The 25,843-nt window shown below is 48.4% G+C and overlaps 1 protein-coding gene across 2 annotated transcripts in view; it reads left to right on the plus strand.

Moving 5' to 3' along the window:
* PPP1R16B (protein phosphatase 1 regulatory subunit 16B) overlaps positions 1-25,843 on the plus strand; it is a 58,661-nt gene that overhangs the window by 26,076 nt on the left and 6,742 nt on the right. For both annotated transcript variants that reach the window (XM_032127010.1, XM_032127012.1), the window contains exons 3-9: positions 18,485-18,555; positions 20,484-20,629; positions 21,777-21,880; positions 22,181-22,305; positions 24,070-24,195; positions 24,530-24,605; positions 24,976-25,105. In XM_032127010.1, coding sequence (XP_031982901.1) covers positions 18,485-18,555; positions 20,484-20,629; positions 21,777-21,880; positions 22,181-22,305; positions 24,070-24,195; positions 24,530-24,605; positions 24,976-25,105 — 778 coding nt within the window. The remainder of the gene's footprint in view (positions 1-18,484; positions 18,556-20,483; positions 20,630-21,776; positions 21,881-22,180; positions 22,306-24,069; positions 24,196-24,529; positions 24,606-24,975; positions 25,106-25,843) is intronic.

Genomic DNA, 25,843 nt, shown 5'->3' on the forward strand with positions numbered 1-25,843 from the left:
ACAAAACCCCAAGCAACGCCCCCCCCCACCAAACAGTACTCATACTTTTTTGTTTTGAGGGCTACTGCTGTAGAGTTAACCTCTAGAAATGGGAGACTAGAGGAGGAATTAACCTCAAAGTCACTCTCACACCGTTCTCCTTGCTTGCACCAGCCCTGTTTTAGCCTGGTGGCAGCTGATGGTTTTCATAGCAGTTACCTGCACACAGCTCCTATTTTGTCCTGTGTTACACCTGCATCTGTCTGGACACATCCATGTTTTAGTGGGTGGCACCTCCAAAGTATTTCCAGTTGGAGCAGCAAGGGTGAGGGGCGAGGTGCTGATACTTCCGTGCTTCTGGTTGCAATGATAAGGACTAAGACATGATGGCTTGGTGTATTCATGGTCTTTTAAATTATCTGATCTGAAGGATTCTCTGTGTCTGTCTTACCAATAACAGCAAATTTTTACCCTGTTCAATAATGCGGGATGAAAAGCACAAAGTCCTTGCACAGGAAGGGAGAAACTCTGCTGCACCAAGGTTTCATTGCTGCAGGATGTTTGTGGTTTGCCCCATGACTTGGGACAAGGAATCCACCTGGAAATCCCTCGCAGCTCTCAGCCTCTTGGGGCTGGAAAGGTGCAGTGACCCTGCAGTAAAGGACAGCTGTTTCACTCAGGTTAAGGACATGGAGAGAACTTGTGTGTCTGCCAGCACTGGGTTCAGATCCCATGTCCTGTCAGAGAAGACAGGTGAGATCTGACCTGGGGCGCGTTGATGAACCCTCTGGAGAGTCTGTCAGCTCCACAGAGACCAGGACCTCACTTAGAAACCTGGGGCTGGACAGCACACAGTGCTCACATGGAGAGCAAGTTTCAACCTACTTAGAGCTCAGACTCGTCCTGTGCCTCTCAAACTTTTCAGACCTGGTTTATTTTATCATTTCAGATCCTGTCAGTTTGTCTTTAATTAGCAAGGCTGGATCAGGGCTCCACAGGAGCTTAAATGGGCCTCTTCTTTTAATTAAAATTTTGGTGTTAACAGCCTGAAATAGCAGGCGTTAGAAAGAGCCAGAGCTCCAGTGAAGGAGGACAGTCCCTGTGGATCTGCAGTGGCATCCTCCTGCCTGTCAGGCAGTTATCACAGGGGTTTCTTTCCCCCTAAAGCTGGTGCTGTCACAACAGTGATGCACGTCCTGAATGTGAGATGAAGTTCCAGTCTAGGCTGTAACCAGCCAGCTTCCAACCTGCTGCTGGATGCTGTGCCAAAACCACAGCCTGGCTGGTTGGTAGGTGACAGTGGGTTGTGGAGAGGTGCTGCAAGTCCATTTTGCTTTTATTAAAAGGGCAAATGAGTTTAAAATTTCCTCTGTAAGGGCACCTAAGCAGGATTCCTTTTGCTTTCACAGGAAATTTATTTCTTATAACTTCAATCATGCAGTTGTGAAATAGCTATGAGAAAGCTGCTGCTCTGTCCCCTGACCCAAATTACTCCCATTTGTGGCAATTTTCTACCACTCTTTAGAGCCACGAAAGCTGTCATCTGAGTACAGGTCAGCACTGGATCTGTAGCATGAATTCAGGACTTGGGTCATCATTGCACTGTATCAGTTGGTGCTCCAGGATTTGCCACGTGTTCAGTAATGGGAATGTTTGCAGCACTGCTCTGTCAGTTACCCTACAGGGAACAAGCGAACAGGAAATATTTCTTGCTTTGCTTACATCCAGAGACTTGTCTTGTAGCTCAAGGGCAATATTTGTTGACTGATTTTTCTCCTGTGCGGTGGGATTGACAGCGTGGATTGCAGGTAGAGGTGGAAGGAGCTGTGCCCAGAGCAGGGCAAGGGTGATGAGCCAGAGGTGTGGCCATGTGGCTTTGCTTGATCCTTGTGTCATTCTCATGCTTCCACAAATACATTCCTCACTCAGCCATCCTGGACCAAGCTCTGATAGGAACACCTTCAGCTACCACTGACTGGGGGTTTCCTGTGGATCCTTGAGCATTTTGGCACAGACCTCCAAAGATATTTGGGTATTTTGACTTTACTGCAGTCAGTTTGGTTTGGTCACCTAATGCACTGTGCTCCACAGGGCACAGAATCCACGTGAAGAGCACTCAGCTCCTTCCTGCGGGATGCTGCTGTACAGACCACCCCATTAATCACAGCCCCATGGTATTAAAATACACTGGCATGGCACGATCCCTCAGGGGTTACCCTGAGCAGAACCAGGAGTTGCCAGCAGCAGTGAAAACATCTTGTGTGTGCCATGGGGAGGAGTAGATCCCTGAGACAGCCAGTTCCCAGTTTTGGAAGCTGACCCCAGTGCTGTGGGCTCCCCACCCTCCTCCTTCCCTTCCTGCAGGAAGGGCCTGTGGGTTTTCCAGCCGTGGAACAGGAAAGAAGTGGGGATCCTGTTTACCTACCCACTGAGCTGCTCACATCTGTTTAGAACTCCTCCTTATCCACACTGCTCATGGCTGTGGCACCTCATTTGTCAGCTATGCTTCTCTGCTGGACCCTCTGCAAAGAGCTCCTCATGGAGCATCGTGGGTGGGGGTCCTGAGGTGTCACAGCTGGAGAGGCCTTCGAAACCCAGCGGGCTGAGCCATGGGGTTAAGAGCCCAGCACTGGTTCCTGTGTGACTGGGACATGAAAATAACAGCTTGGTCACCCAGAGACCACAGGATCTTGGGACTGGAGGGCATGAGGAGGGTGTTTATTGTCACTGCAGTGGGCAAAGTTGGTTTTGCACTTTCCCAAAACAGCTTCTGCGTTAGATCCTAATAACATCCAATGCAATACCAGCTCCTTGGGAGGTGTCGGGTGGTGTCTGACTCGTGTCAGGAGTGTGGAGGTTTGGTGGGACTCATGCAAAGCCTTGGCTGTGTTTATTATCTCTCACTAAAATATGAGAGGACATTGGGCTGTTTTATTAGGGGCATCCCTTTGCTTTTGTTGCGATGTCTGAATTCTCCACAGCTGGGGTGGAAGCCAGGAGGGTGAAACATGGAGCTGTGAGTGGAGAGGGTTTGCTGGTGGAAATGCTTATGGGGTAGGTGAAGGGGAGGCTGGAGGTCTCCCTGTCAGAGCAGGAGGCACAAGCTGCAGGATCAGGGTGAGTGGTGCAGCCTGCCCTGGCTCTGGGGCAGCCTCCTCAGCAACAAAAACCTCTTTAGATTTGGCACGATTTGTGGTGTGGAAAGTGATGGTGTAAAATGCTGTCTTGGGGGCATAGGTGTTTAACCTGAACAAAAGTGTCAGCCTGGGAGTGCGTTTGCTATGGAAAAAAGCTGTGTACCTGTGCTCACACATCCCCTGGGACATGCACAGCTCTGGAAAGCAGCAGGCTGCCAAGAGCATGTGGGGACACAGCCAGGGTGGCCTTCTCTGAGACTGCTGGTGGCGGGGAGCTTTTGTGCTGTCATTATCTCTGGGCAGTGAGTCCTTCCCGTGGGGTTTGGGGACAGCAGGAGTGGCTTCAGGGAGCTTTTTACCCTGGCAGCCCAGGTGGGTGTTGCTGCAAAGGGGCCCTGGCACTAAGGGAGAGGCTGGTGGCTGTGCTGGCCGTGGCACAGGGTGCTGGGGTGGTGGCTAATGAGAAGCCTGGACACCCAGCAAAGCACTGAGCGCTGCAGTCAGCTGAAATGAGCCCCTGGCAGCAGTGGTGGCAGCTCTGAGTAGCAGTGGGCTCATCTCAGGCAGCAGAGGGTTTGCTGGAGGAGGTGGTGGCAGGTTCAGGGACCAGGATCTGTGTCAGGCTTTCCTCGGGAAGGCAGGCACGGTGCTCCTGGGGTGGGTGTGTGTTGTACTCCTGCAGTATTCAGTGCTGCAGCATGCCAGCAGCAGCAGGGATGTGCCCTGCCTGGTGTCAGGGGCTGTGTAACTACACCGGCCTGCACCCTCAGGGCAGGATGCTCAGGGGCCTGTGCATGGCCACAGCCAGTGCTGGCACCAAATCTGGTGCTGTGTCAACTGGGCTGAGCCAAAAGCTGGGCTCTGGCAGTGCATCCCTGCCCTGCTGTAACCAGGACAAGGTGCCCTGAGCAGGGAGAATGGCACTGCCAGGAGGCAGTGACTATCACTTACTCTATTTAATTAAATTGGGGAGGCTTTTTTATGGCCTATTTAAATTTTTTTTTTTTTTTTTGGACAGTTGCTTAACTGGGAAAGTAAGCTGGGGAAGAGAAGCTGTCCTTGTTTAAAAGGGTCTACCCTTAGCCCATAAATCTGGGCCAGACCTACTGGTACATGCTGGTGCTTTGTGCAGCCCTGGAAAGGAAAACAGGCATAAATATCACTTTATAGCTGTTCTGCTTTGCTCCATGAATCTGGATCAGTGTCTCTCTCCCTCCTAATCACGTTAGTTTTCTTTTGATCTACCTCTGTTAAGGAAATCTAAACTGATTTAGCTATTGCCATCCATTTTCCATTTGCCTGATGGCTCTTTCCACAAGGCTGTCTCAGCTCTACCCTCATTACTGTTGAGTTGTCCGATGCTGTAGCAGGTGACACTGCTGTAGAACTTTGTAAATCTTAACCAATATTCACTGGGATATTTTTTGGCAGATGTTTTGTTTCATTTTTGGACAGATTAGTTTTAAATTGGCAAATGCACCAGGCTTAAGGAGAAGACAATTGCTACTAGCTGCCAAAAAGAAAACACTAATTATCAATCATGTTTTATTGAGCTTCTGTTGAACTGATTTGCTGTAGAAAACATAATTTTCTTGTCCTCTAGCTTCAGGACATCTGATTTTTGAGAGTTCTGCTCTCTTGATAGCGGTGATGTATGATACAGCATAGAAGAGAGGAAAAAATTAGCTCAGGATTAAAATCTGTGACATCTTGGAATTTTAATCACCTGCTTTTAGGAACACAAAACCATTTTCTATGCTGATGTGCCATAAAATCATTGCAGATGCATCTTCCTTGTCACTTCTGCATGAGGAGCCTGTCCCTGCATGTGATTTACAGCACTCCCAGCCACAGCAGAGTTCAGTGAATGCCATGGCTTGTTTGGTCTCGATAGGTCCCAGTTTTCAATACTGTGAGACAAGGTAAGAACAGTTGGGGGAAGTCTCAGTGTTCCTGCCTTGCTGTGGGGCTTGGCTGCACTTGCTGTGACTTGGAGCAGCAGCAAAGCACCGACTGCCTCTGGAATCACCCATGTCTTGCAAAGCTGCTGATACAGTCATTAAGTAAATCAGGTGTTCAGTGAGTTGTTATTATCCACTGTGGTTATGTGTGATGGCCAAAATCTCTCTCACTGTGCTCCTGGTGGCTGTAACACGCTCAAACTGCCCGCTGGGAAAGGCAGGTGGGGGTGAAGGAGCATCTTCCCTGCTGGCTCATGCAGCCCCTTCCCGACTGCAGACTGGGTTGGCTTTTCTCTTGGGGTAAGTCCAACAGGGCAGTTTTTATCCAGCTGTTTTTCTTGTGAGAGGGAAGCGTCATCCATGAAGGGAGATGCTGTACCCTGTGTGGCATGGACACGTGGGAGCTGGCCCAGGAGTGTGGCTGAGAAGGACTGGTCAGTGGGTCAGCGTAGCCTGGCCCCTCTCCATCACTGCTGGCTTTTGCTGCTGGGAATGTGCTTCATCAACAGCAGATTTCTCCGTATTTCCAGCAAGACTGTAGGAAAGGAAGGGATTTCCAGCCAAGGAGCTGGGAAACCTTGTCATTCAAATCTAGTTCACTCTCTGAAGAAACTCCTTGATTTGCATACTTTGTGTGGGGGAAGGAGGGATCAGATGGTTGCAAAGCATCTCAGAACTGCTGACAGTGTAAGGATCTCCTTGTGAGAGCTCCTGTTCCTTTCACAGTCCTTTCAAGAACCTCCTTTTAATGCTTCTTGGAATTTTACTGCAGAGTAGAAACCCAAGGGAAGGTTTGTGCATCTTGCTGAGCTCTCTGGGGCTCAGGTGTGTCCGAATTCCCATCTGACTGGGACCCTCCTGGCTGGTGCTGCGGTGGAGGAGGAGATGGCTTTGCCTTGCCTCCTGTCCCCTTCCCAGGGTGACTCTGCAGTTCCCAGCTGCTGTGATTTGCCTGCTTGTGCTGAGCTTTCCTCTCTGCTTTTATGGGTGTGTTATTTGTTAGACTCTCTGGTGCAATATGTTCTTCTTCTTAACGTCTTTGATGCTGCTGTGCGTTACAGGCACAAAACACCTCAAACCCATCTGGTTTGTTGGGTCTGTGTAGAGAAAGAGCCCTCCTGGGGAACTGGGGTTGCACTGGAGAGCAAGGCTCCAGCAGCAGAGAGGGTAATGCTCTCTGTCCCAAAAGCTCTCTGTGTCACCCAGTTGTCCTTAGAGCCCACACAGCTGTTCTGTCCCCAGAGCAGGTACGGGGCCGTTTGCTCCATGAGGGATGTGTTCCCTTGCTCCAGTGCTGCTGGTGCCCTGTTGGGTGGAAGAGGCAGCACCAGCTGTTCCTTTGTGTTCCTTTCCTTCAACCCAGAAGCGGGTGGTGATGTGTGGAGAGCTCGGCCACCAAAACACGGCCATCCCTCAGTTGTAGGTGGCACAGATGATGCAATTTATGCAACCAGGGCCCATTTTAACTCACTTATTGCTGGTGGTCCCCTTCCTCCCAGCTCTGCTGGATGGAGGAGAGGTAACAGTCCTGTCAGGACGTGGAGCCGAGCTGGGGTTACAGCTGTGGGAGGAGGCAGCAGCCAGGGCAGAAGACGTGTGTGGCCTTCACGTGCTCACTTCTCAAAGGGAACAACTAGAATTTGGTTCAGGGTTTGTAGGTCAGGTTTCCATTATACAACTGTACTGGTTGCAGCTGCTTGTGTGAGATCTAGACCTCGTTGGATGCTTCTGGTGGGGAGGGCTCCTTTCCCTGGGAGTGATTCTTTATGACCAGATGAACAGAAAGAAGTGGGTTTCTCTGTTGTAGCACTAACTGGGTGCTGATGGAGGGTTAGAGTGGGATTGCCTCAGCCTGTGAAATGTGAGAAACAGCTCAAAAGCATTTTTTTACAAACAGCTGACTGGAAAAATAATAAATTTTTTTAAGCCTGTGTTTTTCCCAGACAAAGGTGAACTAAAAACAGCTGGGGAGGGACCTTGTGCTTGGTCACAGATCTAGCAATGAGGATCAGATCTTCTGCATCTCCCAAAACAGACACAAGTGCTCTTGGCACAAGTCACGCTGAGCTTGTGGGTTTCTGCCCATGCCTTCAGGACAGGACTTCTTGTGTGAGGAAGGTTATACCCTGTGTTTAGTGAGGGAGAGTACAACCCTCCCACTTAATTTCACAGGAGATGAAATGGTCCATGATGTCTCCAGGAACCAGAACACTTGGATTGCTATCCTTGTGATGGTCTGTAAGGGCCCTGTCACCTTGGTTAGCCAGCCCTACTCCTGTTAATGTAGGGCTTGCTCTCAAAAAGGTGTTTAGTAGGATGCTCCAGGCCTCTTCTGCTGGGTGTTGGTTGGCAGAAAAACAGCAGAAGCTGCCAGAGTTGCTCAGTTACACTCAGTGCTGGAGATGCTGCATTTTGGGGTTAGGAGCAGGAGGAAGCAGGGCAGTGCTGGGTCCAGCCCAAGCAGTGGCACAGGGCTGCACATCTGCCCATTCCCATGCATTCCCAGCCAGCTCCTGGACCCCTTTGCTGTCACTGGGATCCACCCCTGCAGCCTGTAATTAATGCTGTCAGCAGAGTGGTGTAAGCAGCCACTGCAGCATTAATTTCTTTGATGAACTTACCAAGGTGGGTTGAGCTACTGAAGCATTTTGTTGTTCTTGTAAATGTTCAAGTCAAAATATTAGAGGGTGGAATCGGTGGGAGATGGCACAAAGCTGGAGCCTGGCTTTCCTCTTGCCTTAATTTTCAGAATCGGGGTTATTTTAGTTAATTTGATCATGTAGCCTGTTCTCCTCAAGCAGCATGGCAGGGGAGAGGCTCTCTCCCCCTTTACTCCTCGGTGTAAGGGGTGCAGTGAGTACAGGGCACTCTGCCACTAACCAGGAGATGGATGTCCCCGTTCTTGCACTGTGACAGCTCAAAGGTGGTCCGTGTGCTCAGGCTCTTGGTAGTGTTAAATATGTAATGAAAAGCTCCCCAGTGAGAGGGATCTGCTGGTGGGGGAGCTCTCAGAAGCAAACTGGATGGGATAAAATGGCTCATTAACAACACTGGGTTTACTACAGAAATAAGCAGTTTTCACTGCTGCTGGGAGGAGAATGGTCCTGCTGTTGTTAGTGGCAAAACTTAATGGGGAATTTTAATGGCTGTTAATTATTTTGCAAACTGCTATTTTACTGGGAAATGTGATATAGTTTGGAAAACTGAAGCAGTTCTCCACTGGTGCAGAAAGGAAAACTAGAACTCCTCTGAGCTGCCTCTTGCTGCAGAGGCTGGGGAAGGCATTTCACTTGCAATACTGACGTGGAGACTTGGTCTTTCATCCCAGGATTAGAGTCCTCTCGCAGGGATGAAGGGAGGGAAGTCAACAGATGGTTGGACTTGAGGATCTTAAAAGTCTTTTCCAACCTTAGCAATTCTGTGATTCTGAGTGGGATATATTATGCTTTCTCTGCTCCCTGCTGTTGCCTGTCACTCCTTGTTCCCAGCATCAAGGAGTTGTGGCTTCAATGTTCAGAGATACTGCTCTGATAAGTGGGGTGCTTTGAACCTGTGTAAGAGCTGTAGGAATGACATATTTTTTTAATTTGGTGGTTTAAACCATGTCTTCTTAAAAAATGTATAATAATAATATAGTTATATAACACGTAATAGATATAATAATAATAATAATAAGATCAGTGTGTAAACACAAAGCAATGAATTAAAAAAGAAAAAAATCAGTGCATGCACAGAGACTGAAGTGCTCGTCTCACATCAGTGCCCTGGCCTGAAGCAGTAAGGCCGAGCACTTTCTGGAGGAGACTTCCAGCTCTTTTCCTCTTCAGGTTAAGTAAAAGTCTCCCAGACTGCCCCTGAAGGCTGGTAGAGTCCTGAGCTCAGAGCTCCAGTCGGAGCTGCTGCAGGTTTGGACCGCAGACCTCTCCTTCCTCGAGGGAGCCTCCTTGTTGCCCTGCCAGGAAATGGAGAGGTTTTCTCTCTCTGTCCATTACTAATCTGGAGGGGTTTGCGGAGTTCAGGCTGCATTGTGCAGATGAGAGATTGAAGCTGATGGAGATGGCTTTTGAAAGTGAGGTGAAAAAGGAAAGTGCTGCCAACCCTGTGCTCAGTTCCTTTCTTTTCTGCATCAAAGTGCTGGAAGCTCAGCAGAGGAGGGCTGGCAGCAAAAGCTGTCCTCAGTTCACATGAGGCTGCACTTTGGTGTCTGTGCACATGGCAGGGATGGGTGAAGACAGCCAGCTGGGCTTTGTTTTGCCTTTCTAAGGTCTAAATGACCTGTCAAGCTCTCTCCATGGGCCTCCCAGCAGTCACAGAGCTGTATTGCATCCCCCAGCCTGGGAACACTCATCTTCTGCTTCTTGAGGTGGTGGCAAGCAGAAATCACATGGAGCTTATGGCAGAAGTTGTTGGAGGGAGTTTTCAACTTTGTGTAATGGAACAGGTGAGATAATTATTAAAACAAGGTGATCTGTGTGCACAGCACTCACAGTCAGGTTATAGGCCAAGCCAGGTTGTAGCACTGTGTGCCTGCTTGTTTTGACCTTATTTGAAGGCCTTTTTTCAGTGTCTGTCTCATTGATTATAAGCATTATTCTAGCTGTGAAAAACCTGCATTTCTGCCAAGCTCAGGTGCTAACTTTTGATTCCACTCTTAAATGTATGGATTGGTTTCCATGCAGTGCCGAATACCTCTGGTGATGACGTTCACAGATAAACTCTCTTGGCTTCTCTGGCCAGAGTTTGTTGGTAACCGAGGGACACTGGACCTTGGGGATTGCTTTGGGATTGGAGGTGCTTGACCTGGAGAGCAAATTTGAATGCACTGCTTTGTTAATACGAACACTAAATTGTGGGCTGTGTGATTTGTCTGTGAGACTGGTGCTGAAGTGAAAGTTGAAGGAACAGTGATTGGAAAGTCTGGGGGAATAGTGAGATTCGATCAGCCCTTAAAATTGCAAACTTCTGGGACTTGGGCATGTGGCAGGAGGGATAAAAAAGAGCTGTTAGCACTGAGGCTTCAGCTGCTTTGTCCAATTGCTCTTGGCTGAACAACGGAAAGGATGGGGGAGAGTAGGGTTTTCTTGTGCTTAAAGGACAGAGCTGGGACCTGGTGCTTAAGGGCAGTGTCACAGCTGTGCCATGGACTGTCACTGTGACCTTGGCAAAGAAAGATCCCTGAGCCTCCAGAGCCTTGGTCTAACTTGGGCTGAGATGTCACAGCTGTGAAATGAGGCAAAAACTGATGGTAAAATCCCAGGACAGCCTGGAGCTCACTCCACTAAGTGCAGCTGCACTTTGGGAGATCTCTGGATGGAAGGTGCTGTTGAAATCCAAATCTCTGAAATGTGTAAAATTTGCTGCTGAATAATTACAGGTTGCAAAAGCAAAAGGGTTGCTAAGGGTTGCGAGTGCTTCTCCGGTAAAGTTCAGATTGCTGCTAAACTTGCATGAAGGTTTTTGCTGTAATGTTTGTTTTTAAAATGAAACCATGTTCTGTCTTTATCTGATACTGAAGAAGGGGGCGGGGGGGATGATTTTCTGCTTTTACAGGCATTTCCCTTCCTGCACTGCGCAGCAGCACAGCATTTCCAGTTAGGAGCAGTGCTGAGGAGCGGAGGGTGAGGTTTTAGCAGATTACTCTTTAACTGCTGGCATGTCCCTTGTGGTCTCCCACGTGTGGGCTGGCAGCAGCTCCCGCTGTGGCACTGTGGCACAGAGCCGGGCGCGTGTCCTGGCACACCGCACTCTGCCCTCGCCGGCATTCACACCGTGGCCTCGTGGCACCCTGGCTCGGGAATGCAGCCACCCATGGGAGCAGACCGGAGGGTGTGACGTGGATCTGTAGCTCTTAAAGATCTTCATCCCCAGCGTACCCATCCTAAACTAAAAGGAGACAAAGTTGGAAGGAGGGGAAAAAACAAACCAAGCAGTGTTGACTGAGGTCAGAGTGGAGAAGGTGCTGAAACAGCCAGAGCAGATGGAGAAAGGAGGCCAGGACTCTCTAAAGCCCGGGGTGGGGTTAGAGTGGCACGACACAGAACAGGAGTCGTTCAAGTGGGGCAGAGGAGGGGAGCCCAGTGTGCCACCAGCTCCTGGGGTGTGGTCTGCAGGCTGTCACTGCAGGGAATTGTTCGGTATTAACTCAGGGCAGCCTGAAAAGCAGATCTGTATTTCCCCACCCTCCACCACAACCTCTCTTCCGTTACTCTAAGTAGAAAGTTTCCTGGTTTATAATTGAGACTCTTAAAAACATTCATGTGGTTCAGGTCGTCATACAGCTGCTTAACTGGGGTCATGGGATGCCTGAAATACGAGCTGGGGCAGAGGCTGTTGGCTCTGGAACCTAAGAGCACTTTCAGATGGCAATAGGAACTATTTCCTGCTGCACAGAGCACATCAGAGTATCCTCTTGCAAATCCTGACAGTCTGGCTCTGCACAGAGGTTGGAGGGGGCCTTTGCAATTCTGCTCCTCTGATCACCTGTTAGGTTGTTGTGTTAATAATAACACAATAGCTTATTGTAGCTGGGAGGCTGTTCATGGACTCAGACAGCTGCAGAAGTTTCCCTCCTGACAACATTGCTCCCTTTTATCTAAACACTTCTCAGGCTGTCATTTCTATTAAAGCCAATTAACTTTTATGATGCATTTCCTTTTTGGTACCCTGAAAGACTTAATTTCTAATAAGCTTAGTACAGACAGGTGCTGACTGCTCCATGTCTCAGTCGATGGATTTTGGTCCAACACATCAGAGATTGTTTCTGAACGTGTATATAAGTGAGATCCTCTGTGCTGCTCAGATAAAAGGCACATGTTGTGTTGATATTGTGTTGTCTGAATGGATTTGCATGTGTTGTCTTGACTTCCAAGAAGTGGTTTTTGTAGGAGCAAAGCTGGAAGCAGCCAGAGCAGTAGGAGAACAGGAGGTCCTGGTTGAGATACTGGCTCTCTAGGTGCCCTTTGTCTCGCTCTGCCTGAAAGTCAAAGAGAAATGAGATGTGGACCTGCTTGGGTCCACCAAACCCAAAATTTCAGGTGTGAACTCCGGAGATGGGGGATGCAGGTGCCCCTGGAGCTGCTGCTGGAGGACGTGGCTGTCCATCATCCCTCGCTTTGTGGTGTTGTTCCCTGCTCAGGCCACTGCCTCATGTGGCTTCCACCACAGCAGGACCATTCCCTCTGTGAACTGTCAAACCCAAAAAGCCAGCACTGCTCTGCTGGTTGCCAATCTCCTGAGTCATCCTCGGGAAACTTGGCCTTGGGTTGCTTGGTCCATGCCTCCTGAAGTCTGAGTTAATGTATTTTTTTAGTACTCTTTAAATCAGGACCGTTCAAATAACTACTCCAAAATGCCTCGTAAAGAGAGAAGAGGCTCTCTGGCAGCCCAGGTGTTTCTGTCACAGCGATATTGGGGAATCTGCTTTCCTGGCTCCCTGCCCACAGCAATCCTGCTGAAGGCAGCTGAGCCCCAAGGTTATATAAAACACTCATCCCTTTCAAATCCCATCATCTGTTTTAAAACCATCCTGAAATGATTTATTTATTCTTCCAATACCGGATGACAAATGGGAAACCAGGGAAGTAATCTTTGACTTTAATTTTGCTTTATGTATTTAACATTTCCAGTGTGGACCAATTTTACTGTTACTCTGACAGGAGAAGAGGATCAGGATACTTTTGAACATGACACTACATCCTTAGAGAGGCGTGTCAGGTGGCAGCATCCTCTAATTTTTATTTTCCCAGCTGAAATTAATTTGGCTTTGTTTCTGCTGTGCCCTTTGAGCACTGTGGCTGCAGATGGGTAACTTGCACGCTTCCTTATCCCACTAATCCCAGGTGGATGGCAGCCATTAAAGAAAGATGGTTTATCATCAGTAGCACTAAGTGGATTATCAGAGCTCGGAGTCCTGCATGCAGAACAAGAGAAACGTGGGATGCAGAAGGCTGTGGGGGCCAGGCTATGGCCCATCCATTGGAGAAGCAGCTGTAGGAGGCTGTCCCTTTGTAGCATTCCTCTTGTTGCTCAGGTGCTGCAGTGATGGATAAGGGTCAAAGCATAAAGCAGAAGTGGATTGAAATATGCACAAACATGGGGAGAAAGAATCGGACCCTGTGCATTAAATAAATGTATGACTTGCTGTCAGAATAAAACTTGTATGAGCCCGGCCCCCAACCCTGCAGGAGGAGCCTGCTGTGAAGAACAGGCTCCTCGGGGCTGAGGAGGGCTGTGCCCTCTTAAGTAAGAAGCATCAAAGTCAGAAATAGGTTTTCCTTGAGAGAAGCAGCACCTGGGCTGAGTGTAGCCGCGTGCAGTGTCCCTGCCCGTGTGAACGTGGCACGAAGCAGATGGGGCCCTGCTGGCCTCTCTCCAGACTTCCCAGATTTTGTGGATCTATTGGAAGCAATGTGTGTGCCCGGCTGTACACTGGGTGGGAAGTGTTTAACAGGCTTTGAACTTTCCCGAGAAAGCTCAGTGATCAATCGGGATGGGATGTCTCCGTCGCTGGCTCAGCAGGCAAACTGGGCCATATTTATTTTTAGGTGTACTACGTGTTTGAAGCTGTCTGAGTGCGGCTTTTTGCTTTCTGTGGGGTTTTTCTGTCTTTCAAAAAGCTTTAGGGAGCTGTGGAGTTTATCAATGGACCAGCATGGGCTATCAGTTGTACATTGCAGGGAGTGGAGGATAAGGCTGAGCGAGTTCATCCTGTTATTGCTCAGAGTTTAGATATGCTGTAAAATGTGAGTATCATTGTATGCTGGGCTAGGAAGCTGGCAGAGTGCTCACAGCTTCAGTGCTGTTTTCCTGGCATTGTTTCTCCTGTGCAATAAATATCCCTGCAAAACCACAGCAGTAAACATGCAGCTTTGAAGTAGCTGAGCCCATCCATAGTCCCATGCCTGGCAGGCTGGGATCAGCCTTTCCAGACGTTTGCCAACACCCCTGCGTGTATGTCACTACAAATAATGCTGGAAGGAGCTTCTTCTGCTACACTGGGTCTCTGACTAAAGCTACACTTCATTTGGGTGAAAGGGACTTGGAGTAATGTGTAAAAATGTTTTATTAACCTAAGTGAAACTTCATTTTATGCAGTGAAATCATGTGTGAACATACAGAAATTATTCTACTGCCGTGGAGACCTGAAAGTGCCTGGTTCACCAGACGGTGAACTAGAAGGGTTTGAATGGCTTTAAAAAGAAGTTGTTGAGTGTAAAAGATCGAGATAAACCTGGATTTTTAAAAAGTAATGGCCTGTGTGTGTATATAAACTTGGAACACACAGGTGAGGCTGCTTGCCAGTAGAGACAGTTTGCCACTATATATTTTTGGGAGGAATCAGGACCTCCTATCAGGATGGTGTCTGTTGGGTTTTTTTTAATCCCTCCATGGTATCCATATCAGTTCCAGTTGGCTTTTTCTGAGTTATTAATGCTTGAGGTATGTGAGTGCTTGGGATAGATGGGAGTGTAATAGTATCCAGGATTTTATGGTGTAGCTTATTGACTTAGGGGAAACTGCACTGACAAAGGCTTTTTTTATTTCATCTGGTTTAGGAGCTTTTCTGGAAAAGCTGCTTCTCGTGGAAACTCAGTGGGAAGTAACACCAATAAAAAATGCTAGCGCTGTAATATCTCTTCAGGTGGGGGTCGGTTGCCCCATGTTGAGTTTTCCTTAGGACCTTTGCAGTGTTGTTTTTGCCTTTCCCCTGCTTTTTAGAGTTTTGGGGGGATAAGTGAGGCTGGGAGGAGAGGGAGCTCCTGAGAAGTGGTTTGCTATGTTTGGGGAGGAGAATCTTTCTAAGGCTGCCCCAGGACATCTGATGGAAGGCGGCTTAAAACCGAGGCTGTATTTTCACAGCTGTTGTGGGAGCTTTTTCCATTTAATACAGCACAGATGTGAATGATAAAATATAAATTGAAGATTAATGTACACCATCGTGGTGTGTGAGAGGTTCAATTATCGGCAGATCAAGGAGAATAATGGAAAATACATTTGAGTGATTGCTCAGTTAATAGAGTTTGGAATGAATTATTCACAACAGTTTGTTCACCCAGCTCTTATTGTGATCATTTTCATTCCTTCATTTGCTATGCGTTTGGAACTGCTTCCCACAACTTGCGCTCGACACGCAATAAAGAATCTCCACGCTCGCAGCCCCTGCTCCCCACCTGCCTCCGCCTACACGCAGCGCACAGATTCGACAGAGCTCAGCATTTTTGGCACTGAGCTCTCTAAGAAGTTAATCGCAGTGTTAGAGTGGAGGCTGATGCTGCTGAAGCTGCTGATGTGACCCCAAAGAGCCCCTTCTGTCGGGCTCAGGGGCTTGCAGAGGGCTCGTTTCCGTGCTGTTCCGGAGGCATGCAGGGGGATGGTCCTTCCACGAGTGGAGGCCGAGGCTTGAGCTGACAGAAGGCGATCAGCTGGCACTGAGTGATTAATCTGTGTCCTTGAGAGCTGAAGTGTTTGCTTCCTACCTGTACAGCATCAGTCATGCCTGGAGGTGGGGGAGAAGGTGTTGGGCTCTGCAGAGAAGCGTGTGACCCCGGCAGGGCTTGAAGAGAGGAGCATTTTGCATGCTCAGGTGCCTGTCCCTTATGTTGTGTGTGAGGCAGCAGAGCAGGTCGGTGGCACTGCCACAGCTGAGGGCGCAGCTTCCAGCACTGCAAAGCATCACAGTTCTGGCCCCCCTTTCCTATTCTTAGGGCACTGGACAACCCACAAATGCACATGTCCCATGAAGTTTATCAGAAAGGAGAACTCGTTCTTCCTGGCTGTTTGGGAAGGGCTGCTCCTGGGTAGTGGGCATGGGGAAGGTGTCCCTGTCCTCCCTCCATGTGCCTCTGCAGCTCACAGGGAGCAGGGGATGATGAAGCTGCTCTTTGCCACCCTGTGCCCTGCTGCTGGGCTGGTGGGCAGGAATGGGGCTGTGTTCTGCTGTGAACTTGGGCTGGTGGGCAGGAATGGGGCTGTGTTCTGCTGTGAACTTGGGCTGGTGGGCAGGAATGGGGCTGTGTTCTGCTGTGAACTTGGGCTGGTGGGTGGAAATGAGGGCTTCTTGCTGCCTGACCCTGTGCTCCCCCACCGAGACCCGAAATGCAAGCTTCAGCTTAGGACGGGTCAGAAAGAAGTCGGATCTCTTCTTCATGCCTTGTTTGCCTGGACTCAGTGGTACCATGTCCATACCTTGCTTCATTATCTGACTTCTCCGTGCCATTTCTGGTGTCTTGTGGCTGTTAGTCCTCACTGTGCTGGGAGGTACTGGGAAATAGGGTGAGCCTGTCCTGAGGGCAGAAGGGAGCCAAGGGGAGGTGCACTGGGGACACAAGGGCTGCTGCAGGGGTTAGTGAAGGATTCAAAGCTTCTTTAGGGTAAGATTAAAACTTTCCTGAATCTTAACCCTTCAGGGCCTCTCACAAGCTCTGTCAAGCCATGATCACAGTGCCTTCGACACAGAACCCTGTAACAAGCTGGGATTTATGCTGCTGCTTCTTCCCATGGAGAGACAGCTCTTACAAGGTTAATTTGCCAGCATCTACTTGTCCAAATCTCCATAATCAGGCAAAACATGATTACAGAGCTGTGTGTCATTAGTACACAATGGCACTTAACTGACTGAGATTGAATTAAAACCCTAATGGCAGAGCATCCAATGTAAATAAGAGACAACCAGAGCCACTGGTGAATGACTCGTCTATCACTCAGCTTGGATTAGGAGAGCAAGAGCTCAGGGCTGGCCAGAAACAGTAGAAGCAGAGTCATTAAATTGGATATACTGGCTGAGGTTCAGTGCTCTTATTACTGTTATGCATGCAAGTGTTGGGGCTGTGAGTCCGGTGTAGGCATGGGCTTCCTGCACTGGCCTTTGAGCTGGAAAAAAACAGAGCCTTTGGATTCACTGTGGTGCTGGATGAGTTTTGTCTTTGCTGTATTCTGCTTTTTTGCAGCAGTTCCACTGAGCAAGTGTCAATGCCTTGAAATTATTTCCAGCAAAAATAAATCCAAGCGTTCGTTTTGAGTTGGGTGAAACAACCCTGTGATGTGTTTTATTTCACTTCTGCCTGGTTTTGCCTTCCTTTATGATAACGTCAGAGCAGTGGCTTCCAACCAAAATCTCACTTTGCTTTCAATTTGCCTTTCTTGCAAGTGTGTTTTCCAGATCTTTTAAACAAAGCCTCATAAATCATCAGTGATGTCATGGTGGGTGTGTTTTCCATGTTCTGCTTTGCATGCCAGAAGTGCTCTGTCCCCAGGGACAGCCCTGCAGATGGTTTTCCCCGTGGATGTGCTGGGGGAAGAGCTCCGTCTGACAGCGGGACAGGATCAGAGGCTGCAGGATGCTTTGGAGTGAGCAGCCTTGCGGTGTTTTTGATTGCCAGCTCTGAGGATGGTTATTGCCCTTTTAGCTCTGTCAGTGTGCCCTGTTGTGCAGCTCTGGTTTCACTCAGTGCTTGCATCCCTGCCGTCAAATCAGATGTGACGTGAATATCTGTTTCTGCTCTGGCCCTGGGGAGATGATTATGAACCTCTGGCTTGTGCTTGTGCTGTCAGTGACATTTGAGGTAGGAAAAGCATTAGGTGGTGAAATTTCTGGAGAAGAAGCAGGGAATGAGCACGTAAATGGCAGAAAAAGGGTATGGATCATCAAGATCTGTCAGCAGTGTTGAATTTGAAGGGTTTCTGGTGTTGCTGTTAATTTATGGCCTCTGCCAACCTTGTTGCTATTGCCCTGTGCAAGATCTGTACCTCAGAGCAAACTTTGTTTTTTCACCTAGGGGCTAATGACTTTTCATGTGTTTCAGAAATTTGCATTTTAATGGAATAAATCTTTACCCTTTCCCCCCAAAGCAGTGATTAAAAACTAAAGCCTCTGGGAAGCTTTCTCCAAACACCCAGCAACTCAAGCGAAGTGTCCAAAGCCACCCTGGTGTATTTAGATGTGACAGGGCCCTGAATGTATTTGGTTTCTCATCATGGATCAATTACTTCTTGAGGCAAGACCTCATCCCTCTCATGGTGGGAGGGATCTCTCTCATGGTTCTAACTTGGGATCCCAAAATCCCCTTTTAGCTCTCCTGGGCTACAGAGTGCAGAGGTTGCACTGGGGCATTGTGAAGCACACGGTAAAAATGGAGACTGTTCCAGCTCAAGTGAATGAAAATTTAAACTGTATTAACAGTCTCCTTTGGAAGGAGGTTGGGGGAAAATTGTGTGCTGCTGCTCTCTGCTGGATAAACCCAGGAAGGCTCTTTTCCCACTGCGGTGACAAGCCAGTGCTGGGCTTGTGGCTCCTGCAGCTCTGCCCACACTGATGGTGTGAATTTCCCTGCCTTGAACTGTCCAGCGCTGGTTGAGAGCAAGAGATGTGGCAGCGTGGCTGCTCTGACTCTCCTCTGTCCTTCCTTGCAGTGTGTTACTTGCTGAAGAGCAACATCAGCCCCGACCTGTGCAATGAGGATGGATTAACTGCGCTGCATCAGGTGAGGCGTGGGAGGAGCTCACACCTCCCTGTGTGTTCCTGCTGCCCGCTGAGCCCACCTGCCCAGGTCCAACAGGGAGGCCTCTTATATTTTATATTTTTTTTCTCAGTTAAAGCAGTGAAACTTGACCATGTTGTGCTGGCGATCCGGTTTCTTGGGGAGCAAACTAAGATCAGACCTTTTCCTTGCTGTATCCCAGACTTTATTCAGTGATAATAAGAGCTCAGGAGTCAGGGCTGGACTTCACATGCAAACAGCATTTCCCCACCTTTTAATCTTTGTAGGACTGGGCTCTAAACCCTTGTAGCAGATTAACTCAATTTTAGGGACCTTGGCAATCCACGAGTTTTGAATAAATGATGCATGAGATGCTTGAAGAATCCTCTGCTGCTCGTTGTAGGCTCAGGGACTTCCAAAGTCTGTATGAGATGGCAGCAGCTGATCACCAGTGAAATACAGACTTGCTGCAGTGGTGTGTGGGGTCTGTGGCCTTCCCTGGAGCCTCTGTGCTGTTCCCATAAGGGATTTTCTATTCTCTCTCAGGCACGTGGGACTGGCTGTGCCTGGCAGCTGCCGCCTCCACTGCCTCAAACAACAGTGGTGTGGTTGTCACCCGAGCACTCAGAGGTTTCTGGCCACTACTCTGTGTTGTAAATGCTCCCATTGACTTGGGATTTTGGATTCTTTTGCCAGTCGCCTGCTCTCTTCAAAGCTGGATGAATGTTTGTTTAAAAATGCTAACTGGCTCCTGGAAGAACAAAAGGTCCTGAGCACATCAAACCTCTCCAAAGAGGTGTTATCCTGCACTCAGAGAAACATTGACAGCCTCCGTGCTTTCCCAGCCAGGCTCTGAAGCCTGGAGAATCCACCTTGCCCACTGAGAGATGGTAAAAGTGCATTTGGGAGTTATGATGGGAGCTTTGTATCCACTGGAATTAACTGAATCCCTGAGCACAGAGAAGCCCCTCAGTGGACACATTAGCATTCCTTCCAGTGCCTGTGAATTCCTTCCACTTCCGTGATAACTTGGCTGTGTGACAGGCATGACTTTAACCTCACTTCCTTGTACAAACAGTGAACAAAATAGAAATACCTGAAGGGTCCTTGTCACTCAGCTGCTAAAATGCCTGTTGTGTGTTGGAATTCAGCCCCATTAATGGCCCATACTGTGTTCTGAGCTGTGTGGGTCTGCAGTGATGAATAGACCACAAACAGGCTTCTTGCACAAGACTGAATCTTATTTTAATGTCTTTATCATATGCACATTCACGTCTAGAGGTGAGCAAGAGGTGGATCAAAGAGCAAATTCTGCCTTCACCCAAGGAAAGAGGCTGAGGCCCTTCTGGCCTGCTGGGCTACACTAAATGCAGGAAGGAAGCTGGTTATTTTCAGGAAATGAAAGGTGCCCTGCAAAGCACCTCATAACTCTGGGAATCCAGTTTGTGCCTCTCCAGATAACTGTGGTAAGGCAGCATGAGCTCCTGAGAAGACTCTTGCTCATCACATGCCAGTGTGTGGGATTTTCCCTAAGAAAAGGGAATGTCAGCTGTCAGCTCATCCCTTGGTATGTGGTTATACTGGTTACATTGAATTTCTGCTATGGTTGCTCTTGAATATGGAAGACCCAGTGGAATAGAAGCTGTGAGCGTGTTTGCTATTATTCCCTGCTGGTTGTGCCCCCACACCAGAAGGCCCTGTAAAGCACCCAGTGACCTTTGGTCTGTCCAGTGTAGGTGTTCTGCCTTTTTGACCTGCTGGTGCTCAATTTGGTGTTTAACTCTGCTGGAGATGCTCCTTGCCAAGCAGCACAGGGTGAAGTAGGTCTCCATGTCCAGGTGCCCTTTATTATTTTACAGCTGAGCAGGTATGAGCCCTCACCTTCCCAAAGTTTCAAAAAACCCAATCTGTCTGCATTTCTTCCTCACTAGTGCTGCATAGACAACTATGAGGACATAGTCAAGCTTCTCCTCAGCCACGGGGCCAATGTCAACGCCAAGGACAATGAGCTGTGGACTCCGCTGCATGCAGCAGCCACGTGTGGTCATATCAATCTGGTGAAGATCCTCATCCAGCAGTAGGTGGCTTTTTGTGTCTGTCCTTTCTGTGGGTCTGATTCTACCCACAGCTTTTGTGGATGGAGACTCAGACTGCTTAGTACCTTGGGAGATGCCAGCAGTGGTGATTATTCCCTGCTTTCAAGCTGCTCGTGGGGGTCCTTCCTGCTTGGGGGAGAAGGGGGTGGAGGAGGAAGAGCAGAAAGGCTGAGGAGACAATAAAACCCTCGATGACTAGGCTGAGTGTCATAAAGCTCCTGGAGACTGGGCCAAAAATTGCCCCTTTTTGCCTGTATTCTGGTGTGTCTGTGCACACTTGTGGAGCCGGGGTCGCTGGGTGAGTAGAAACAGGAGCAGCCAGCAGCATCCACCCTCAAGCTCCTAAACACTTCAGATCTTCCAGCCCCGGTCAAGCAGACACTGGTGTAGGAGGGCAGCAGTGTGTTTGTGTAACTCAGACACTGGGTGAACTCTGTGACCTGTCTCGCTGGGTCTTAATTAGCGATCAGTAAACTTCCTGCAATGTTTGATCCCCAGTGGTGACACAGGGTGCTTGACCAAGGCCCTAAAGCTCAAGTCTTTCCAGACTTGCCAGCCAGGAGGAGGACACCAGGTGTGCTTTGAGCTGTTTCATGAGCAGCTGTGGTGAATCCTGCCTGGAGCAGATAGTTGTGCCTGTGTGTGGAGCCCTCTCCTCCCTTTCCCAGAGTGCTGGTGCTTTGGGAGTGTTAACCTGCTGCTTCTTCCTCGGGGAGGGAGACTTCTCTGTCATCTGGGAGATGAGCATTGAAAATCGGCTCTTCTTTGACTGTATAATGAAGAAGAGAAGAGGATGCAGTCAAGCATCCCTTGGAGGATGCTCCCACTTGGGTTAGGAAGTTTTTGGATGAGGGTTGTAAAAATGGAGCGGATGTGGAACACAGGGCATTGCTGACTCAGGAAAGAGGTGGAGTGTGCTGCCTTTCATCCAGTTCTGGAATTAATCTTCCCCATTCATATCTCCATAGCTTTGCTTCAAATCTTTCTTATCTCATACCTACCTTGGTGGCATTTGGGCAATTACTAAACCCCAGTTAGTTTTTCCTAAGCATTTATCCCAGTGTTTGGCACTGTCTGCTCTAGGATATCTGAGGTTCTTCCTTGTGTAACTCAGTTTTCCCCTTGCAGTGGAGCAGACCTGCTGGCAGTAAATGCAGATGGCAACATGCCATATGACCTCTGTGAAGATGAGCCAACCCTGGATGTCATTGAGACTTGCATGGCCTATCAAGGTAAGGAGATTGAGTTTATGTAAAATACCGAAATGGGTCAATGTGGTACTAAAAATTACCTTGTTTCTCAGCTCTTCATTTGCCTCTGGAGAAAAGCAGAGAGCTGCTCCTGGCATAATTTCTTGGGACCTGACTCTGTCTAGTTATTCTGATTCCTAAAGATCATGAGGGTGAAGGATTGCTGACAGTGCCCTCTGCAAAGGATGTGGGGTCTTATCAACCAGGATCATAATTCTTATTTTACTCAACCTGTGGAGACAACGACCCTTTCCAACTCTCCTCTAACTGGAATTTTAACAGGGATTACCCAGGAAAGGATCAATGAGATGCGGGCTGCTCCGGAGCAGGTCATGATCTGTGACATTCATGACATTCTTGCAACTGGACAGGACCTGAACAGGACTGATGCCCAAGGTGCTACGCTGGTGAGTGAAACTGCAGCGACTTCAGTTTTGCTTTCCTTCAGCCCACAGGTTATGAAACCTGCCCTGGAGCAGGAGTTACACAAAATCAACATGTGCAAGTCACTAAGAGGAGAAATCCCACAGAGCATAGCACATCTGCTGACCTGCAGGGAACTGGGCCTGGGAGACCTCCCAGTAACCTCTTGCTTCTCACTTAGTCCTGTGGACTCCTGTGGAGGAGATGTGAGAGCCCTCTGGTTTTCATGGGAGCAGGATCCGGTGCTGGGCACCCTTTCTGCCTCCTTTCTGCTTTGTGTGGGATCTGGCTCACACGGAGTCAGTGGCTGCTGTGTTTGTTCACACAGGGTGGCACCTGCCCCTGGGCAGAGTAGGGCACCCAGGACAAGTGAACAGCACAAAGCAGGCTGGCATCTGGTTTGTCTGGACAGGGATTGAGGAGGCTGAACAATCCTAGTTCTTTTTCCGCTGCAAATGTATCTCCTAAACCGTGTCTTACAACAGTCCCAACTTAGGGAAAGTTCAGTAATGAGCTCATATGTGCTGGGAATTTCATACAACCTTGGTCATTTAATGCCTGGGTCCAGACATAACTGATAAACAGACACTTGGTTCACGGCAGTGCATTCCAGTTTCTCAATCTAAATGTCACCTTTAGCATATACCAGAAGTGTAAGGGGAGGGCAGGCTCCCTCCAAGGTAAGCTTGTATGATTGAAGTTTTTATTGCAGCTTATTTTTTAACACATCTTCCGCTTTAACAAGGATTATATACATAAATTTAAGCAGGCCTCTTGGCTCCCCCTTTTGTAGCACCCCCAAGTGATTCCTTATTAACTCATGTGGCCTCTAGAAAGGTATGACTGAGTGGCATAAAATCTATGTAGAAATTAACTGAGTTGCCAGAAAGCATCAGAGTTTATTTCCAGATGAAGTTTTAACTTCATGTGGTGGAATCCCCATGAAAATTTTTTGAAAAGAAGCTTTGATTCTCTTCTTTAGCACAATTGAAATAGGAGAAGCTCTGAGTGGAGTTAATCCCTTCAGAGCAGTGCATGGGTCAATGTTTTGCTCAGACATGCAACAGCAGGCTGCAGTTATGAAAATCTTCAGAGACATGAAGCTGGGGGACTAAAAGACACCATTATTGATGTCTCCAAAGTGGTGCCTGTGGTTGGAAGCCAAAATCTGAAAAATCATACTCCCTTAATTTAAAGTAGCCAAGGTTTAAATTTTTTTTTACTTTCAAATGGTGAAAATAGTTATAGTGTGATTGGAAGTGCAATTGCACAGAGAGAGTCCTGAGTAAAGCAGGCTGTTAATTTGATTCAAACAAATCACATGCACAGCACTTTAATGGGGAAGAGGAGATGTTCCACTGGCATGAGGAATACAGAGCTTACAGTGGATGATGTTCTGCATTGCAGGCTCATGTTTTGATGGTGTTATTTCCCTACAGATTGGGAAGCACTTAAAAGCCCTTGATTTAAAATGTGAATACATTATTTTTCTCATCCATATATCTAAGTTATTCTAAGAACTGTTAAGCAATTTCCTCTCCAAACCGAATTACATGCAGGCAGTACTCTGAGCTTTAGTAACAGGAACGACCTGCTTTTGACCTGGTGCCATCTGCCCAGTGTGAAATGTGCTGCCTGTCCAGCTCTAGGCTCAAACATTATCCAAGAAAATCTGCTGAAACTCGGTGTATGAAACCATTCGTGGCCCTTGCAGGTAGGTGGCTCATGCTCTGTTCCTTATCTCCTAGCTGCATATAGCTGCAGCCAATGGCTATCTGCATGCAGCTGAAGTGCTTCTGGACCAGGGGGCAAGCCTGGATGTTAAGGACTGGGATGGCTGGGAACCTCTTCATGCTGCTGCTTTCTGGGGACAGGTAAGGATTTCGCTGCAAGTGTCACGTGTGAGGGTGGCATTTCCTTCTGCCTGGACAAACTGTGGAGTACTCTGCAAATGGAATAAATCTGTACTGGGCTGGGCTCTCTGGGCAGCATCTTGGGCTCCAAAAATAACTGGTTGCTGAGAAAGTTCAGGCAGAGCATGTCTGTGCAGGTGGATGGTGGGAACAGTGTTTACCATCACACACATGCCAGAGTTATTTGAGGCGAGTGCCATTGCTTCTCATCTTATCCCAACCTTTCAGCTTTGGGGAGGAAAGCCTAAATTGTCTAAAATATCTCTGTCAACCTAGCTTTCTTGCCTTTCTTTAGATGCAGATGGCTGAATTGCTGGTGTCCCATGGGGCTAGTTTGAGTGCCAGGACATCTTTGGATGAGATGCCAATAGGTGAGTTTATGAGGCTTAAAGAAAGAAGTGGTTAAGAAATGGCTGGAGTCCTCACGTGGTGCTTTCAGAAGCATTAACATAAATTTTTAGGTGTCTTTAGAATCAAAGTTACTTAACTGGGGCTGAGTTTTGAAGCACCTACTTTACTACTGAAAATGCTTCTTCCTGCTCATAAAAAGAAGGAAGAAGACATTTCCCAAGCCCCAAGTCTTCCTCCTGTGCATTTCCTATGTTATCCCTTGTGCTTGGGAGCCTCCCTGCCGTTGTGTGCAGCCCTAAGACCTGGGTGTGTAACTAGGAAGGCACAATTAGTAACATGGTGTTAATGAGAACTGTCTGATAAAGGGCTTGGTCTGTGTGTGTGCCATAGATCTGTGTGAAGAGGAGGAATTCAAAGTATTGCTTCTGGAGCTGAAACACAAACATGACGTGATCATGAAGTCTCAGATGAGGCATAAATCCTCCCTGAGCCGCAGGACCTCCAGCACTGGCAGCCGGGGGTGAGTTGTGCTGTTCCCTGCAGGTCACCCGGGGCATTGGCCTGGCCACCCAGGTGTGGTTGCAGAGCACCCTGAGGCCAGTGAGAACAACCCATCTGTCCTTTCTGAGTGAACTCAGGAAAGGCAGGAGCTCACCTTGGTTGCTGAAAGCAGAGCTCCTTTGAAGACTGGCTTTATCACTGGGGAGAGGTGCTGTTTCTTGGGGGGAAAATGGTTTTGTGCTGGTGTGGTTTAAGAACTGCCCTGAGCACAGGACCAAATGGTGAGAATTTACGCTGTTAAACCACTGAAACTGGTGTTGGAAAATCAGTGCTTCAAGTGCATTAACTTGAGCTTTTCAGTAGTATGTCACATGGCCAAGGCACAGTGCCCAGACACAGTTTGCAGAGGTCTTTTTAAGATGTTTACTAGACACCAAAGCAGTCCTGCAGACCACAAAGCTCCCTAAACAGCCCGTGGGCCATTTCCTTCTACATTTACTCCACTGGTTGCAGAATAGGTCCATAAGGTGACCCGTATGAGCTCTAGCACAGATTTGCAGTGCTAGTTTAGAACTCCTTAAAATTCCTCCCACCTTCAGTATCCATGCCAGTGCCTTCCCTTTGTGTGGGTGCCAGGAAGCTGAATCCACGTTCCATTCCAGAGGGAGAGGCTGTGAAGTGTGAGGAGGAGGAGGAGGTGAGAAGAGCTTCAGGCTAAGAGGAAATGTCATGTCCTGCTCACAGCCTTGATGCCCCT

Source organism: Corvus moneduloides, chromosome 17 (assembly GCF_009650955.1).
Source record: "Corvus moneduloides isolate bCorMon1 chromosome 17, bCorMon1.pri, whole genome shotgun sequence".
Lineage (NCBI taxonomy): Eukaryota > Metazoa > Chordata > Aves > Passeriformes > Corvidae > Corvus > Corvus moneduloides.